This window comes from Filicampus tigris, chromosome 1 (assembly GCF_054856515.1).
Source record: "Filicampus tigris isolate MCC_2025a chromosome 1, RoL_Ftig_1.0, whole genome shotgun sequence".
Lineage (NCBI taxonomy): Eukaryota > Metazoa > Chordata > Actinopteri > Syngnathiformes > Syngnathidae > Filicampus > Filicampus tigris.
Window position 1 is genome coordinate 17,837,885 of NC_141217.1, and position 19,731 is coordinate 17,857,615.

A 19,731-nucleotide genomic window follows, 5' to 3' on the forward strand; every position below is an offset into this window, starting at 1 on the left:
TTTCACAGAGATCTTTCTTTTATTAGTTGTCAGTGATACTGTGATCTCAGTCCCAGCACCGCAAGCACATCGAAGCAAAAACTGAAAATTGCCACATTTTGTTCTCTTGCAGTGAAGCAACTCAACTCAAGACAGATGCTTGAAATCTATTACCGTTTCACATTACTGAGCTAAAGAGAAGCTGTATGCATCATGGTTCGAACCGATAAAACACCTATTAGGCTGTTTCCAGTGGGCAGTTGAACATACAGTCATTTGTTTAGATGACAACAACAATAACATTTCCTCTCATTTTCAAACATTTTTTGTCACAAAAGAATGCAGATTTTACATGACAACTGTGGTATCCGGGCAAAATCAAGTATAACACGATTCAGCAAATGACAGCACAAGAACAATCGGCTATCAAAACTTTCTTACACACACAGACGCACACACACACACACACCCCTCCACACGCACACACAACCAAGTATTAAAAGTCCTTTGTAAGTCTTGTACCAATATTAAAATGCTTTTGCAGTCACATCACACAGCAAGGGGATGAGGTACATTCAGTGGTGACCGTCAGTGGGACAGGAGGGCTGTTGATGAGGACTTCGTCAGGACATGTAGCGTGGTGTTGAATAGAAACGGAAACTACGTCTTCTGTATACATCCGGACGGGGTACAAAGTGGTCGAAAAAATCTGGAGCTGAGAAAAGAGCCAGGAGGAGTGCCAGTAAATTCACGGGTCCTTATAATATGAGAAAAGGTTGCACTGCATGCTTTGGGTTCAATTAACAGAAGTGCTCATTTGCAACACATTTCTTCAGACTGACTTGCTGACAGATTCAATTAAAGTCTTTAAAGGTGACTGAGAAAACATGGACACATTTGTATCACTGCTAGACACTGCAGCAGCACAGCTGTGCTCTTGCAGTTATCTTTTTTGGAGGATCACTCCTAATGAAAGTAGCAAAAGTGCTGAACTGTCTCCCATTTATAGACCGTCTATTAGAGATGGACAAATGAAGTTTCATGAAGCACTTGTAATTTTTGACTCCTCTAGATGGCACTCGGTGGAAATGTAATACATTTCGATTGCACAAGCCTTTATCTTAAAACCAAGCGCACCATCTTGAGGAGTAAAAAATATCACAAGTGCTTCATGAATCTCCTCTTCCCATGACTACCATCTATCTTACCAGAGACTGATCAACATCAAGGCTTTTAAATTTACTTCTTTTATGTGATGCTTTCCAGCTTGATGCAAGTTTTTAATTTGAACAAATAACAAGTTGGGCAATGCTTCGTGAGAATAGAAAACTCAAAACTGATGTGTTTTACGGCAAGGCAGCTTTGAGCCAATCTCAATCTCCAATTTAGTCACATTGATGGGACCCTAGGTTGGCTGACTTTTTTCACTTTGCACTGTGTATGTAACACAATTGTTAGTATGGTATTAGTTTAAGCAGAGTTTTATTGTTGGGACTTATGATGAAGACAGATCACAATTGGTGATCAAGTTATGCAGAAATCCAGGCAATTCCAAAGACTTCACATACTTTTTTTTTTTTTGCAACCGTATTCATTCATTGTTTTTCTGACAGGAAACATCATTCAAACTGACTCCTACCAGCTTCAGGTGGAGGATTCCTGACGATCATAGACGGAGGGTACGTTTGCTGCTTGCGAGACAACACCGTGTGATGGGCTGCAGGGGACAAAACGGGACAATGGAGAAGAGCTGACAATCACGACAACATCAAGGCCGAGCATCAGAAACAGCACATTCAAACAAGAGCATGCATGGTGGAGGGAGCCACAATGTATCAGAAATCCTTTCGTCATTGGAATGATATCCAGTGCGTAGTGGGCTTTAAAATGTAACATCTTTCCTTTTGAACATACTGTATGCAGACTAAATAACTACCACCTCACATCGGCAAAAAGAAACGATTACATGTTGGTGTCAATCTTTAATCATTGCGGATGTAACTATAGTGACCATAATTCTCACGACTAAGAATTTTTTTCCACATATGAATCAAACTTATCAAAAATGAAAGGATTGGCCTAAATTAAGCTCTTAAGTGTTATAATGTGAGTGTGGGAACTGACCCATGTTCTACACACAAATAGCCTATAATATAACTGCACCCTGGTGTGTTACAATGAAGAGAAAACACATCCAGATTAAACCGGTAAAGTAGTAGTAACTGGGAACCTACCGAGGAAGATGGCGGATGAAAAGGCTAGCAGGGCAAACAGGATGAACAGCACCAAATGGTAACCAATGCCCTGTACTGGGAGGTCCCCTTTTGTGTTAACATGTGGTGCAGCAGCTGCTATGGAAGAGAACAGGATGAAATCACAGTCTAAATGTCTTCCAAGGCCTGGGAACAGCTTCAACAAAGAACAAGTTATGAATTACAGCACAGGGAAGAAAAGTTGTTTCAATACGTCCATGACATCTGAATGGAGGGGTGCTGTGGGTGTTTGCCACACTGAAAGTTAAATATTTACTGCATTTACTGAACGATTTTGAACTGTAAATGTACATGTATGAACCTGAACAGATTCTTTCCTAACAGTGACTCTTAACAGGGCAGCAACTTTGCTGATTAAAACGGAAAAGAACCAAGAGAAAATAAAGTACTTATTTTCACTTCACTGTCCGCTGACATTCCAGTTTGTCAGTTAACGTCCACCTTTTATTGCTCTACTTCCGCATACCACCTAATGCATAACCTAGTGCATAGCGCCCTCGCCTGTTGAACTCCTCCACCTGCAGTCACATCCTGTGCATGGCAGTTGTATTGTATTGTATTTTAATTCTGGTTAGAGCGCCCCTAGCGGTGAAAAAAAAACAAAAAACACAGAATAGCTGCACCTTTATATAAGCCGTGTGGTTCAAAAATTAGCATATTATAGTCCGGAAAATACGGTACGTAATCTCTTGCAAACTTCAAGTGAATCTACCGCACGTCGTCTCATCATTTCTCGTCATTTTTACATCTTTGACGTCTGCGGAACAAATGGCAACTGCTTGAACAAAATGGCCACACTGGAACGTTTGGCATGTCTTGGCTTTACAACAGCAGTTGGTCACTCAGAGGCAGCACAAGCAGCGGGACAAGCGCATAACCACGCCATCTATACAAGATATTCCAGAATTTCCTTATGCGAGTCATACAGGATTAAAAACATATTGCGGTCTTACTCAACTTTAAACGTTTTAAGTGACAACCTTATTGTGACTTCCCATTAACCCACAGAGGAGAACTGACCTGGCCCATTTGCACCGAGCTCAGCCACGTGAATCAAAGTGACCGGGATGATGAGACTCTGACCCGAGGAGGCACTGCTAATGGTAATGGAAGCGGAGCCAGCTGCTCGGAGGTCCAAAGCCCTGATGGTGTACTTTGACAGACTTGGGAAGCCGCTGGGTGCCTCAAACGCTTGAATACCAATGATGGAAGAACTGGAGACCACCTAAGAAACACAGAAATATATTTCAAGATATTCATTTTCCTTACACAGAGCAAGGCATCATTATCTTTAGGAAAAATGTCGTTGCGCCTGACCTTCATGTCTTCTATGGCAGCAGCTGGAACGAAGACTGTGAGCTCCGCAGATGGATGCAGGTTTGAGAGGATCAGCTCAGTCGGGTCCGAGTAGAAGTCGGGCTCTATTGGCAGGCTGGCGCTGACCTGCTCCCCAGAGAAGGCGCTGCCCTCCAGGCCAGCCTTCACCAGCAGGTTTGTCTTGGACATGCCCACAACTCTGTTCAACTGGTGTGCCATTGGCTGCAAGGTCATGGAACACGTGTACAAGCCTATGGCAAGGACAAAAAGTCAACAGGAGGCTGAGGATGACAAAATGATGACTTGTTGGACGAACAACACTGTTCTTGAAGTGAACAAATGATACAATTATACTCCTAGAGGGAACATTGGTTTTAACTAATACAACTCTGAATTTGTAGGTGAAAGGTCCTTTCAGTCACAGGTTCCCATTAGAACTCGTTTGGAATTAGAAGAGTTGGTGTCGCTTTGAGCATGTTGTGGATTTCCTCGGTGGGGTCCGAGACACAATGAGACAAGCTTTCAGGCATTAGGGAGCCTCTGCAGCTCAATATATCAACCTGGCACCTTTTATAGCTGCTGTTAAATATACTTCTTGGGCCACACAGATATTGATTATAGCCTGTAAACTGGATTCACCTGCGCCCTCACACGGAGCACGCAGCCCAAGTTTGGTTCAAGACAACCTTGTTCTACAGAGCCCTGATGTCAAAGCTATCAAACACAGTAAGACTGAGAGGACATTGAAGCCTCAGATTTTTTTTTTTTTAATTGAATTATGATATACAACTGAGTCAGATTGCCTGCCTCTTGGCCAAGACGTCATTGTAAATGAGAACTGGTTCTCAACTGACCTACCTGGTTCAGTAAATAAATATTAATTAGGGGTGGGCGATATGACTGAAAAGTATATCACAATATAAGTGTTTCATATTGGTCGATATCATTCCTTCATTCAGCCTTCATTCAATGTAAGTGAACTAATACTCTCTTGCAGTTCATACATTAGCGTTGACCAACTGTCTCAGGACTATTTTTTAATCTTTTTTGCGGACTCATTATTGCCATAGTCCATTCATATTTTACTTGCTTGATTTTAACTTGAGTTCTACGCCAAGGGTAGGATATAGCTAACTGGCACTATCATGTCAAAGACTTCTTTACTTGTACACCACGTCTCCATCTGGAGGTGTTACGCCGCTCGCTTGCTGTTTCTTCTTCGTTGGTTTAGCGGCGTCTGCTTAGTTGGTTTAAACACTTCTTCGTGTTTGGAGGCAGATGCGCGCTACATCCCGCACCATGCTGCGATGGGGTTTGTTTTCTATTTTTTTCTCTCTAACGTTTTATCCGAAGGCATTTTCTATTGATATCGATCACGTGTCAATCGCGAAGCATATTGATTTTGAATTATTGATCCAGCCCTAATATCAATACATATGCCAACTCATTACAGACATGGAGGGCATGGGTTGTCCCCACAATCCTGTAAATGCAGACAAGACATACCAATGCTGGGATCAAAGCTGGTGTGTGTTTTAAAGACGCTGCTTGCAGGGAAATCAACAGCATCGCCGGTCAAGCTGAGCTGGCAAGCGACAGAGGTTTCGGGCTGCAGTTGCGCAATGGCTTCTGTCTGGATAGGGGAGCAGGTTCCTGCAGGAAAATTAGACTGGCATAAGCTGATGGCGACAATAAACACCGTGGTTACATACATTTGATGAAGAATAGAAGGTGGAAAGAGTGACTGATTTAATAAATTTCACTGTTAAATATATTCTAAATTGAAACTTAATGTTAACACATCAAACAGAGTGAAGTCTGCATTTCACTTCAATGAGGGCCCAAGTGGAAAGCAATGTTGTGCAGGTTTTAACAATAACATTCAACCATGCTTACTTGCAGTTACTCATCCGAGCAAGTGGCCTTCAAAATTGCATTAACATTTAACAACGAGGTTCTGTTTTGTGTTGATTAATGAAAAGCAACAATTCGGTGGACAAATATTTACAGTTTTAATGTTCAAATATCAAAAATGCTATTTGGTCCAAGAATGTGCTTTTTCAATTGGCTCCAACTTCTATTTCAGCTCATGTTTATTTACTTTTAATTTTTAGTTTTCGTGATTTTTTTGATGATTGACATATGTAGTGACAAAAGTTGACTAAAGTTGAGTCCTTTCTGTACCGATGAGGTTGGTTCCTTGTCCTTGTCCTCGGGTTGTGAGTAAGACTTCAGTCGGCTTGCCAATTCTGACTGATGAGGCCTGTGCCATTGCGGCTGTCTTTGTAGCTGATTCCACCACAACCTAACGTTCAAGAGAAACAAATAAATGAATACAATTGGCATGCTAGAACAAATTAAATCAGAAGCTTCTCAATGTTGGTTGTGTCAGAGGCAAATTTAAATAAACAACTAAACTTCAGTTTAATTATACATAGAATAAGAGAAAGTATGTAGGTTCCATTCAGCTCAGGGGAGATAACACTAGATGGACTGAATCCAGTAATGCACAAAAATTAAATATGAACCAATTAATTTTCTCTTGCTCATGTGCTCATGTGTGAGCATCTCATCAAGCACATAAATTTGATACAATCTACATGTGGCAGGTGATGATAGACACACTTAAACTACGACTGCAGGGGTTCTCAACCTTTTTGTCATACTATGAGTACCTTCACTCATTCGTGTTGAAAATTCTCTAAAAGAATGAAAATTCTCTAAAAGAATGTAACAAAAATGACTATTAAATAAAAATCCTTTTGCTTTGTCTCCTTAATTTTAATTTAATTCTCAGTCTTTCCCTGCACCATCACTTTGGAAAAGGTTTATCTTTCTGTTCACATTCATAAAAATGTCCCAGAATGTTGACAAATTCCAACCAGATCATCAGTTTGGGTTGATTTCCCCTTGAAGTAAGTTAAGTTGACACACAGCTGGGCCACAAGTTGTCTTCAACAAGTTTTAGTGCACACATATACCATTTTATTGATGAATTTATGAAATGACTGAAAATATTTAATTACTTATCTTAAAAACACTCCGAGGTTAGCAAACACTACTGTGGTATTCTACTTTTTATGTCATTGTGGTAAATTGCTCAGGGTTGGTACAAGAGGGAAGCAATGACAGAAGTAATCAAAATCTCCGGAAAAGAAAAGTGCGGTGGCAGTGGTGACAGAAAGCGACCACAGTGTTGTGACAGTGCTTTGGTCCTTTGTTTGTCCCAAGGGTTGGCCGTGGCCTGGCGTCTTTCAATATTTAAGCTCTGGTTCCTCAAGTGAACCATTGCCACTTGCCAGTCCTATGTTAATACTTTGCTCGAACTGTTCACCACCTGTTCTGTGATTTAAGACTTTTTGCCTCTTCCATGTCAGGTCTGCTTCGGGGTGCTTATTCTGCTCCTCATGTCACACATAGGAGGTTAATATGAATAATTAGAACATAATCGGTTACAACAATGACTGACTGCCAGGACATAATAGGTACATCAGTGAATTATACCAGCTAAATTAGTAGCTATGGTCTATCAAGACACCATACTTTACCTCTCTATATGTTTTTAAAACACCAGGTATGTCATAGTACACAGTAGCTGCCCCATAGTCTCTGGCTACAGCTGCACCAGTCTTGGAGTCTACCTGGAGCACGGCATTGGCTGAGGAGCTCCAAATACCATGGCCTCCTGCAGAGAAGAGTACCGGTAGATTTAAAAAGGTGCTCAAGGTGAAAAACTGTTCAGAGGATTTTACAGATTTACATTCTTCAAGTCTCTCACCATCTTGACTAGCCAGCTGAGCAGTAAAGCAAATGACGTCCCCCACCACCAGCCTGTGGGCCTCTCCTGGCTGGATGGCATTCTCCACAGGAAGCGGAATGTAGTCTGCCACAACAGTGTTTTCACTGTCGTGCACAGACAGCAGCGTGAGGCCTGTGTTGACAGTCCTGACGGTCAAAGTGTGGTTACCAGGCCCAGACCCGAGCTGTACCAGGTCATCCCTGACAGATGGGAACAAAACAACCATTGTTGGAAATTTTGCACAGAATTAAGAAAGCCATCATTATACAGGTGATAAACCAGATACAGCGGTGCGTTTAGACAAGCTGTTGTGATGGCTAATTTGATTCGATATGAAGTTAAAATCAGGAAATAGTTAACGTATGAAGCATAACAAAGCTCAAAAAATAAAAACAGCTGTAGTCAAGACACAAATCTTCCAATGGAAATCTCAAACAACAGTTGATCCAATTCCGTGTCCAGAAAAATAAACAAGCAGTGTAGTGCTTCAATTTTGAAGCTATTCTTTTACTAAACATGTCTTGCTGTCTGTCTCCATCTAAAGAGCATCCGCTATGGAGAAAATACTCCCATCTGAAATACCTGTCAAATCCGATTGCCTCTTGGAGATTTTAAAAGAATTTAATCACAGCCCATTCTTTTTGTCTCAAGAGTTTCAGCCTTGTATGACTGATTTTGAATGGTTTCCCCTAAAAGTGAATGTCAGCACCTTGAGTGCACTGTAATAGAATCAATTTATCGTGAAGACCAATGAGGAAGCCTTCACAGACTTCACTTTTCACTTCCCTGCCAAACACTCCCATTCATTTAACTAACTCACTTCATAACTGAGGTGGAAACAACTTGTCAAACCATGTAGAAGAAACAGCCGAGTAAATTAACGTAATGAATTACAAGCAGGGATGATTCCAAAGATATTTCCAATATTTCCAGATTTATGTAGTCCTCCATGAAAGCAGATTCATTCTTTGTCTTGAGTCAAAATTAAAATTTGCTAACTTCTGCCTTTAGTTTGGAAAGCAATAATCAGCCTTTTTGCATATTTTCTGACATGCCATGGACCAAACTAGAACATTTTCTCCACCGTCAAATGGAAATAATGTCAAGATTTTTTTAATAAGAGGATGGACATTAAACCTTTAAAAAATCTTTAATCAATTAATCGCCCAAATAACTGACGGATGAAATCGATTATTCAAGTAATTGTTAGTTGCAAACGCTAGTGTAGATGAATACAAGCAAAGACTTTTGAGAAATAGGGTCCTAATGATAAAATGTTCATAGTTGGCACACCTAAAATGTTGACATCGAATAGTGTCAGCCCTCTCAAACATAGCTCAGCGATGGAGAAGCATTTGTGCACCCTGTCCCTTCTTGCCAGCGTGTGCATGGTCTGGTTGCTGTGGTGAATGGCATTCGAGATAAAGAGTGACAATTCAACTGAATTTACCGCCAATGCATCAATCATACCAAGTCATTACTAAGCAAAATTACAGTGGTAAAGTCATCATGAAACAATTATGTTAATTATCCAAGGTTGTTGGCAGTTGACATAGTACATACGACTCATCAGTCAAACAGGTTTGAGTGGCTTGTGGATTTGGCACAACACTCCTCAGTCAATACTCATTCACTGGGACCGACAGGTAGAGTGGAGACCGACCTGTTCGTGGAGAAGGTGAGTTGGCTGTTTGAGCTGTGCAGGACCTCTCCAGTGTTGGCGTGAAAATAAACGGTGAAGGTGAGGACTATGCCCAAAGGGAAGGCTTTCAGGTTCTTCCCGGTGTACGTATGCAACTCTGGACCGGTACTGAAGCGCACATAGGACACACGCACCACCTAAGGGGTGAGGATGGTGGGTGAGCAGGGAGTGTTGCCTTTCAGGGACAACGTCACTTCAAGACTTTGTACAACCGTTTATCACACATCAGACAGTCGGGGATTAAGAACTCAGAGGTGGTGTGTTTGTGAATGGATGTTGACGTCCTATCCCGTTGCTCCCTTGAACATAAACATGGATGCACACGCATTACTGGAACATCAAACACCGTTAAAGACGCAATCTCAATTTAAGATCTTTGTCAAGACTTAATAAGGGATGTGAATCTGTTTTGACTGAGCATAATTAGCGATTTAATCCGTGTCATAATTTAGATTTTTTGGAAACAGAATGCAGGTCACATGAAGCCTGTCCTGGGGTGCAGATGGGATTTTGGACCTGGAGAGGGGGGATGTGGGTGGGTGGAGGGGGGTGCAGAGACTGAAGTAATTTTTATTTGAAATTATACTGAATTGTTAAAAGACAATCCCTGATCAATACTACCGGTAGTCATACAATACAAGATGAAACTGTTGTTTGTCCGGAACGCCAAATCACCCATCAAAACGTCATACCAGATCCTCTCTTTGACTTACAAGGCCTGCCTCATTGTCATCAGGAATTGCCTGCAATGCATCATAGCCAGGATACAAAATATAAAATAAACATATAAGAAAAAAACACTTCCTGCTCAACACCTATACAGTATAAAAATGCTTTTGTTTTACATTTAGCCTTCATCTAATAAGAGCAAATGCTGTTTCACCTCTGTAGATTCCCTCTGTCTTTTTTGTGAGACTAGCTATACCACTATTATGAAAGGATTAGACTACTGTAACGACCACATGTCATCAGGCAACATAGCCATAGGATATGAAAGCCTACTTACATCAATTGTTTAAAAAAAAAAAAAAAAAAACGCTATTGTTTTTGTGTCTTCATTTTTACTTCTTTCAGCACACAACGACTTCTCTCCCACTGTAAAAAAAAATTGGCGTGTTGGCTCAGCATGACAAAGAACAGATGTGACTGATATTTTTACAAAGTTCTGTATTTCAGTCCAGGTAGTGGTGAGTACATGCCACTAGACCTATCTAGTTAAGTAGAAATAAAGTAGGCTACAAATGTTTGTGGAGAAAATTAGACCTTTTTTTATTATTACGTTGAGCAGACACATTTTTTTACAGTGTGAGAGTGGCTCTGGTCAACGGATTTACGGTGTGTTCAAGTTCCACTGTGTGTGGGAATTTAGAAATCTCAACATCACAACAAAGGAGTTGCGTGCGCCCAGCGCTTCCCAGCCTTACCAACATAAAAAGAAAAAATGATGTTGTATTCGTCTGCCTTGCCGCATTGGAGGTCTGTCTTCAGGAAAAGGAAATACTGACTTGAAGGTGCAAATTCTGACATTCTTATTTAACGTCAACGCATCTTTCGCCTTTATGAGCGAAAGTTGAGGGGGGAGAGAGCGAGGTTGACGGAATGAGGTATTTTTCAAAGTGTGTGTGGGGGGGGGGGCTGTGCCCCCATCCCCAGTACCATCTGCGCCCATGCGCCTCTCAAACTGACCTTTACTGTAACGATGACAGTTTTATTGACGCCGAAGGACTCTTGTGAAGTAACGAGCAGTGATGAAATGCCAGTTAGTGAGCCAGAGAAGAGGAAGCCCTTATCATTGACTTGTGCGATAGCAACCTGGTCAGTGTAATTCAGCATCTGGTACGACAGTACACCAACACCATCCCTGTCACACATCAATACAAATAAAGTTACAGATAAGTTTGTCTCAGTATTTATTTTAGGAATGATTTGAACCTGCAAATTGAACCCACCTGTTTGTTTGTAGTTTCAAGACTGAGTTTGGAGTCATGAGTATCTCTCCGGCCTCGACTTTGGGATTTAACATCTGTAGCCTGTCATAGACCTTGATCAAAGCAAAAGTAGTGACAACACCATTATTACGGCAAAAGTGACACGTCAGTGACACACTATGAAGTTCTGTGAATTTATGTCTAATTTTCAGTCTTACCCCTTCGCAATATTCTAAAAATCAGTAACATCACTGCTCAGCAGCTTCAGACGTTTGAATTTTAAAGAGGCAGCACAGTGTAGGGGTTGGTTCACTGTGGTAATTAGCTCACATTGTAAAACAAATCTAAATACAAGGCCAGTTTTAAATGTAGTTTTAGATGCACCTGGATTTGGATCTCATCTTTGAGCTCTGCAAGATTACCAGCAAGTTGACCCACACCAGGGTCGGCAACTCTGAGGACAACCTTGAGCCCAGTCCGCCCTCTTGTCCGACCGGTCACACTCATGCCGAAATTGTGTTCTGAGTTGAGATCCACATTAGCCTGAGGGTTTAGAAAGGCAAATCAAGTAAAACATGAATAGTGAACAATTGTGAAGGTAGCTACTACAGTAGATGCAGAGACAGCATGGTGCAAGTCAGCCTGATAAAAGAGAAGCATACCACAGAGTGTCTCGACTGGACATCCAGGGTGTCCCTTTTGGTCGTGGACCAGTGGAAGCTAAGTCCTGGGAGAGCATTACCAAACGTGAAGGGTGTTTGACTGTTGGTCAAACCCATCACATATACGGGCATCTACAGAAGGAAATGAGATGCCCCAAGGGCCAATGGCAAGCATTCTCTAAAATAGTTGTTCCGTTGGAAAGAGTATTTCTTAAAATGTACATTCACAAGGCTGTACCTGCGCTCCCGTCTTGATACGTGTAATGGGTGCTCTAATTCGAATGGCAGTCAAACGCACAACCTCGACTTCCACTTGATCCTAGAGAAAGAACAATTGCCATTTGCAATTGCATCTATTAAAAGAAAACTCACCTGCACGACGGCATCGCTTATTTTTTACCTTCGACACAACAACCAGCTTGCCAGTTTCAGCATCGACAGCTTGGATGAGTCCTGTCACAGTGACGTTACCAATGGTCATACCCTTGACGTGAGCGATGCCGTTCACAGAAGCGATGTCCTCATTGGAGATATTAAACAGAATATTGGAATGAGGATGCGGGCCATCCTCAAATGTGATCTAGAAAAAGGGGTATTTTTATCAGAAAAATTAGTTCCTCACAACAGGCAAGGCAAGGCAGTTTTATTTACATAGCACATTTCATACACAAGGCAACTCAATGTGCTTAAAGACATTATCGCAATGTAACACTAGGTTTCCAACAGTATTTCAGGAACGTTATGGCTGCTCAATTTCCGATGACATAATTAGAGGCAAACAATATTTAGAGGAAACCTTTTACATAAACTTTCTGAAGTTTATGACCCAATGTAATGTTGGTCAGTTAGCTGGCGTTCTGATTCGATGCCAGTGCTTTTTAATGAGGACAACAATGCACTCAAAGAGGAGCTGGAAAGGACAGCATTAAGGCTATTGCTGCTTTCCAGAGAAAGCCTGGCAAAGGTCCCTTTTGGAAGACTGACTGTGGACCAAATGAACTCTTCTGGCAACTGAGGCTACCTGCTGTCAGCATAAGCATCAGTACCGCACACGCAAACACACCTGCATCATTGCGCCAATCAGCAGAGTCATTTTCCGGGGAATGAGTCTGAGTGGTGGAAATACCTAATAAGAAAGAATAAAATAAAATAAGAAGTTGACATAAGAGTTTGTACAGTACATGCTAGCAGTCGTAATAATGACTTAAGTAACGTCAACAAACAGAATACCTCAATTTGCTGAGGAGCAGATGAAAACTTTTTCTCATTTTTATCCACTACGAAAGCTGACAAAAATGTCTGACCAATGGAAACACCTTTCATGAAGTAAATTGCAGTGTCGTGTTCTGTGGACTCCGGTCTGTAAAAGGAACAGTAAGGCGTGTCCATGCAGGTTGAAATATTTTTAACAACACCACATCAAGTTTGACATCGCTTACATTAATGAGACGATTGAAGTTGATGCCTTAACTTTCAATTTCATGAATTGGAAATAGCTGGCTGGGAAAGGCTTCTTGTTGTCATCCAACACTCTGACGAAACATCTCACTGATTTGCCAATTTCCACCTGTAAATGAGACAAATGAGGCCAGTCATTAGGGAAATCACCAATTCGGTTCACAGGAAGGGCAAACCAAAGGCCGTGAAGACCAAGTGAGCGCAATGAATAATAAAAGTTGAGCACTCATACAGAACAAACATATTGAGTGCCACAGAGGCACGTATGAAATATGTGTTTCTTATATCTTAAATGAGGATCATCTTCGGCAGGGGTGTCAAAGTCAAATGGACGGAGGGCCAAATAAAACATTTTGCAACAAGCCGAGGGCCGGACTGATAGAATGTTCATTGAAATGTTTTAAAATGTCCAGATTGGATCGGGTCCTTCGCGCCTGCTGATGATGTCACGCTTTATATTTCTGTAATGTATTTATTTGCCTCTATGTTTGTCACCGCCCTGGCTGTGTTTTTATGTTCGAAGTTACTAAATAAAAAATAAAATAAAGTACATTTCTGCTACTTTTGCGAGGCAGCTCGTACGTCACTTCCGCTTATGACCCGAGAAGAAGCCGCTGCCTGTCTTGTGAAACAAGATCAGTGGAACGTTTGCGTTTCTCCTGCCAAACTGGAAACAATTTTCTGGTTGACTCGGGCTGCAAGATTGTATGAACTGTACATAATGTGAAGTAAAACGGAGACGATCATATGATTGGTATGATGTTTCCAGCTGACTATTTTAGAGTGGCAAGGTATGAATGTGGGTGCTCCTGTCAGAAAACACAGGTCCGTATTCCACTTGACACGTCTATTTACTGTGGTCTGCAACAACACAGACAAAGAATAACCTAGCAACATCATCCAATGCATATCCATTAGTTAACAATATGCCTAAACATTACAATTCACCATATTAAGCAATTAAACAGCCAAACAATACATACAATACACATCCACACGTTTCATCGCTAGAATAGTAATAGTAATAGTAAGCCGAAATAACAAACTAGTGTTCATCAACGTGACATCACTCACGAGAACATATCTAGGCTATTATGTACAGCAGTTACCTGACATGAACCTAAATGGTTAAACTCACCTTTTAACATTTACACACAACAACAAACGTGGTGAAACATGGGAAATCTTCAACTACTGAGTTTGCTGGCACGAACAAACTACTAGCTAGCTGTGTCGAAGGAGGAGAAAGAAAAGAAACCACGTCTCTCGCTATCGACACTTAGCGCTCGAGGAGCATTCAATGCCTGTTCACAGTGTGGGACATCTCAGCACTTTATCGAAACTCAATGAAAATATCAAATGCCAACAATTACTCATAATAAAACGTGAGATTTCTAACATGAAGTATTTCTTAATAAAGCGTGTTTTACTCCGAATTACTTTTCACCACAATCTGTTTCTGAAAGCCACGAAAAGTGACGTGAAGTCTTGAGTGGGCATGTAGACAACCGAAGGACGATCCTCGCAAAAGTAGGGGTAATGTTCGATCCCGGCCCCGGCCTCCCTGTGTGGAGTTTGCATGTTCTCCCCGTGCCAGCGTGGGTTTTCTTCGGGTACTCCGGTTTCCTCCCACATTCCAAAAACATGCATGGTAAGTTGATTGGACTCTCTAAATTGCCCCTAGGTGTGATTGTGAGTGTGGTTGTTTGTCTCTGTGTGCCCTGCGGTTGGCTGGCAACCAATTCAGGGTGTCCCCCGCCTACTGCCCGAAGACAGCTGGGATAGGCTCCAGCATGCCCCGCGACCCTTGTGAGGAGAAGCGGTATAGATAATGGATGGATCATTAGCAGGTGCGAAGGACCCGATCACTTCTGCTACCCACACCGGCTTGCTGCGGGCCGGATCTAATAATAAAGCAATATCATCCCAGGGGCGGTAGAAAACCTTCTTGCGGGCCGGATGTGGCCCGAGCCTTGACGTTGACATATGTGATCTTCGGCATTTACGACAATAAGGATTCATCAGACTGGAAACTGACCTTGTCGACCACTCTCAAATTCACCTCCAGGATTTCAAAAACATGCACCGTGGCTTTGGCAGTAGATGGGAATGCCAAACAAAGGTCATGAACCATCACTTGCACCACACCTGGCCGGATGGGGGCAACCTGGAGACATCAGGAAATTCATAAGAGAAATTCAAATTGGCAAGAGAATCATTCTTTATCCCTTGTGCATTTGAACTCTGAATTTCTATTTGCCATCCCTAATTCACTCCTTTTGAACTCCAGATGCCCCCCACACACCTGAACTGTTCCTTGGGTGTCCTGCAATACCACATCTGCAATGTCTTCAACGCTGGTATTGACAAAAAAGTGTCCTGACCCCTCTCGCAGGGTGAGGTTACCCTGCAAGGGAAACCACACGTAAAACATTTGAGCTTTACTAAATTTTGGAATGGGATAAGACTTTCATCACACAATTTAAGATCACTTGCAAGGTTGAGCATGCCACAGCAAACGGAACCTGACCACAATTGCACACCAAAATCCTTTAATATAGTTCATTGGAAGGTATTTGTCCTTTAAATATGCCATAAAAGAATGAGCAGGGTTAAATAAGCTTAGATGAAGCCATTTGCAAAAATAAACAATACTTAATACCAAGTGTATGGACTAACAGTAATCAAACAGTAAAATAAAAACATTTCTTACCCGCACACCTGGGTGGTTGAATATGGTCAATGTGTCAGGAAAAACATTGACATCTTCTACTAGTATGAGTTCCAATGTCGCTGACACAGGGGCAAATGCATCAACCTATCCACAGTTGAAACAGAATAAAGACCACCACAAGTTTATATGAAAGTGTATATGAAAAAATACGTTTATATGAAAAAAAAGAATGGTAAATGAGTTAATCCACAGAGTTCACATAATTGACAATCTAATGAAAGAAAAATGTATGATTCTACTCCCAATAATTTGTTAAAAATAGGTGTGGGCGATATGGGCAAAACAAAAACAAAAAATCTCAATATTTTTTCAAAAACTGTAACGATAATTGACAATTTAAATCTGCACTTGCTTCACAGACCAATTGTGGATAGACAGCGTTTTTGAACATCTCTTTTAAATTGCTAAATACAGCTTCTGCAAAACAATGAAATTCTACGACAATATTTAACAATAAAGAACAAAAAATGATGTATTCACTTACATTGATTTTGGGGAATATTAATATTATAAATGTCTCTGCTGTTATTCCATAATTATATGACATTTTGAGCTGCAGTAAGTACTGGTGTACCACTGCCAACTACTAGAGCAATCAGAATGAGAAAAAGGTGTTAGCTGCAGCAATCAGAATGGGAAAAAAATGTATTTGTGACAGGAGTGTCACCCAGCGAGAGAAAAAAAAAATGGTGTCATGACAACACCCATTCTCATAGATTGGCCACCGTATTCAGAATAAAGTTGAATCACAAAACTGCAATTTGCTGAAAAGTGCATTTTCCCACTCATTCATCACTGTGATATGTAGACTTGTGACTTTATTCATGTTTGGGCATATCCTGGCGTCACACTAATAAGACGTCGTAGTTTGTGCAACATGCCTCGAAAATACAGGCAAGTTATGAATAATGCGGACTAAAAAGCGTGTCAAGTGAATGTTAACCGATCATCCAGATCTGTCACGTTTGACTTGCTCGCCAAAGTACTAAGTGTGTCTTCTCACTTCCTGCAAGCAGGGTCAATCCAGTGAACGTCATGAATTCATCTTTTTCCATTTTTTCCAAGGTCATTTTTCCATTCTTTTCCTCTAGCTGTTGCTACTCTACATCCTTCCAAGTTTGTGCACTTTATCACCCCTTGTATTATATCATCAGTGATAAAGAACTGCCATGTATCTTTTGGTAAGGCAGTGGTGCTAAGCCCTTGTGCAGGCCCTGACTGACTTCTGAAGGTGTTGTGGCTCTGTGTTCTGCACTGGGTGGGTGGTAACTCGCTCCAGTAAGAGCCCTTCCGACTCATTCTGATGGACATGTTTTGGACCTTTTATTCTTCAGAGGACACATAAGAGAAATTTTCTGAATCAGATTTATTCTGTTCAGTTGTATTTCCACTTCCACCTGGACAATAGTCTGGGTCCTCATCATCAGAAATTTCAGACTCAAGAGTCCAACCCCGTTACTGGCCTCCATCATCCAGCATCTGCACGACAATTTCAGCTCTGTATCTAGCAGCCATGACACATTGGATGAGGAAACATAAAAGTAATGTGTCCAATAGATCAATATGTAGCTATATTAATAAATACTCACACACACATACAAACACACACTGCATATAGTAATGTTGGCAAACTCTAGTGTTAGCTAGTTATGATACATCAGCACCACGTGCTTTCTCAGCACGGCCAGAAAACGTTTTTTTATATACACTAGTTATGAAGTAGGCTAATATGTTGATAAACAATAATAACATACTCTTTCACACAACAATCATGAATGACACGCACACACACTAACGTTAACACAATGCATATACTAATGTTAGAGATCTTAGTTAGCTAGTTAGTGTTATCTAGTTATAATATAGTAGGGTAATTTTGATAAATAATAATAACAACAATCATGAAAGAAACACACAATATTATATGAAGATAATACTTTCACATGTCAGCTCTTGCTCTGTGAAACCATCTTCCTGAAGGGTGAAACTTTTGATATGGTCTATGTGGGTCACAGTTAATTTATTTCTGACAGCCAAAGTTGATAAAAATCAATGGTTCCCATTGGATTCCATAGAAAATGCATGCGGGTCATTTTTGACCCACTTATGTAAGCTTGGCGTAGTAATACAAAAACTGTCATTTCTTAAAAGGTATAAAAGGTAAGTTAAAATTGTGAATGGCATTATATCATGAACATGTTTTTCGAGGAATACCTGGAACATGAAATCCTAACAATTTTTCATTACGATGGTATTTAAAGAAAACAACCTCACCGGGTCATTTTTGACCCACTTATGCATCTACGGGTTAAATTGTTCGTCATTTAAATTTTAAATGACATGTCTGTTCTTGGTGTTGGATTTTATCAAATAAATTTCCTCCAAAAATGCGACTTACATATGTTTTTTCCTTCTATATTATACATTTTATGGCTGGTGCGACTTATAGTCCGGAAAATATGGTAGATGGGAAGCTACTAAATTCATGGGGGTAAGATAAAATTCTGATACATATTTTTGTCAACACTACCCAATGAATGTAAACCAGAAAAGTAAGCAAAACTGCTGAAAACGTTAATGAAGCCATCCTCAATGCAGTTCCTGCCCAATGCAATCACTGCATATTTGTAACCAACATTAACAGCTGCAGATTACCTCGTATTAGATAGCTTTAAATGGGGCCTTGATAATAAAAGGCTACATTAAAAGCAAAAAGGCAAAACAGCATCTTTGAGAATTTGTTAATAGTGGATATGAACTGAAGAGGGTTTTAACATCTTTCACCACCCCGCATGGGCCAGGAGGTCACAGTCACAGCATAGGGAGAAAACGGAATGCTCATTGATCAGATGAACTGTCAAATTCGACACTTACTCGACTATGAACTTTGGCTGCTTTGATATGTGAAAGCTGGTAATCCAGCGCTGTCGCTGTGATGGCAGCAATCCCTGACTGATGATGCACGACGACGGTCTGCCGGCCTGTTACAGATGACAAAAGAGCAGGAATTGCTACACAATAAGCAAATCAATAATTTTGGACATCAAAGAACTAAAGCAATGAAAGTCGGGGAATTCACTTCAGCTAAACCGTCTTTCAAAAAGCTTATCAACAGACATGTAAGATAGGCATCTGAAACTATATATATTATACTATAATACATATCACCAAATTTTAAGAACAGACAATTTTACCATGCAGTTTCATCTGTTTGTTTTTATCCTCAAAAAGTTGAAGCGTCATGGGTAGGATGGGCTCGATACTGGCCAGGGACACTTTGGTTGATTCCCACACTATGTTGAGTGAGCTGAAATTGTCAAACCTCCGACCTTGTTGATCAAAAGCGGCAAGGTCCAAAACTGAGTTGCGGTAATTTGAAACTGGTACCTAAAAATACAACAAATATTCAGTTATTAGAGCATTTAATCATTTCACAAAATTACCATCATCACAATGCTGAGGTGATTTGAAAATCAAAAAGGAGAAAATGACATGCCTACCACAAATTTGTTCTGCTGCAACAGAGGGCACGATAGTTCCAGCTGTGGACTGGCGTACACTGGGAAGAGGGTGAGGCGTGACGGAGGAGCGCAAACAAACTTTACAGATGCCCGCTCGACAGCGGGGTCAGGGTTGGTCACACTGGCCTTGTTACTCACGTTCACCTCCAGCATCTGCACAATTATGATACATCACGACAAAGCTCTGACAGTGGGCCACTATGACTAATACGTTGCTTCTCTGGTATCAGAATCCTAATTGCATAAAGTAACTTTCTGATGGATTAGATTCTGTGGCCAATGCAGTATACAAACAAAATAATTTTCAAGCTAGAATGTTAAAGGGACGGTGAGGCCATGTTTTCACTAACAAGTTCAT

General features: G+C 40.9%; 1 protein-coding gene across 4 annotated transcripts in view; it reads right to left on the reverse strand.

Moving 5' to 3' along the window:
* LOC147153064 (nuclear pore membrane glycoprotein 210-like) overlaps positions 1 to 19,731 on the reverse strand; it is a 25,484-nt gene continuing 5,753 nt past the window's right edge. For 3 of the 4 annotated variants that reach the window (XM_086023419.1, XM_086023446.1, XM_086023438.1), the window contains 25 exons: positions 19,353 to 19,526; positions 19,047 to 19,239; positions 18,727 to 18,833; positions 15,832 to 15,936; positions 15,424 to 15,525; positions 15,157 to 15,285; positions 13,100 to 13,227; positions 12,891 to 13,020; positions 12,724 to 12,786; positions 12,061 to 12,240; positions 11,899 to 11,979; positions 11,661 to 11,792; positions 11,383 to 11,541; positions 11,020 to 11,111; positions 10,757 to 10,931; positions 9,032 to 9,207; positions 7,348 to 7,568; positions 7,118 to 7,254; positions 5,754 to 5,874; positions 5,076 to 5,222; positions 3,570 to 3,820; positions 3,273 to 3,477; positions 2,214 to 2,330; positions 1,619 to 1,696; positions 1 to 694 (listed from right to left, as the gene is read on the reverse strand). In XM_086023419.1, coding sequence (XP_085879545.1) covers positions 603 to 694; positions 1,619 to 1,696; positions 2,214 to 2,330; positions 3,273 to 3,477; positions 3,570 to 3,820; positions 5,076 to 5,222; positions 5,754 to 5,874; positions 7,118 to 7,254; positions 7,348 to 7,568; positions 9,032 to 9,207; positions 10,757 to 10,931; positions 11,020 to 11,111; positions 11,383 to 11,541; positions 11,661 to 11,792; positions 11,899 to 11,979; positions 12,061 to 12,240; positions 12,724 to 12,786; positions 12,891 to 13,020; positions 13,100 to 13,227; positions 15,157 to 15,285; positions 15,424 to 15,525; positions 15,832 to 15,936; positions 18,727 to 18,833; positions 19,047 to 19,239; positions 19,353 to 19,526 — 3,495 coding nt within the window. In that variant the 3' untranslated portion in view covers positions 1 to 602. The remainder of the gene's footprint in view (positions 695 to 1,618; positions 1,697 to 2,213; positions 2,331 to 3,272; positions 3,478 to 3,569; positions 3,821 to 5,075; positions 5,223 to 5,753; positions 5,875 to 7,117; positions 7,255 to 7,347; positions 7,569 to 9,031; positions 9,208 to 10,756; positions 10,932 to 11,019; positions 11,112 to 11,382; positions 11,542 to 11,660; positions 11,793 to 11,898; positions 11,980 to 12,060; positions 12,241 to 12,723; positions 12,787 to 12,890; positions 13,021 to 13,099; positions 13,228 to 15,156; positions 15,286 to 15,423; positions 15,526 to 15,831; positions 15,937 to 18,726; positions 18,834 to 19,046; positions 19,240 to 19,352; positions 19,527 to 19,731) is intronic. The other variant, XM_086023429.1, reaches the window with a different exon arrangement.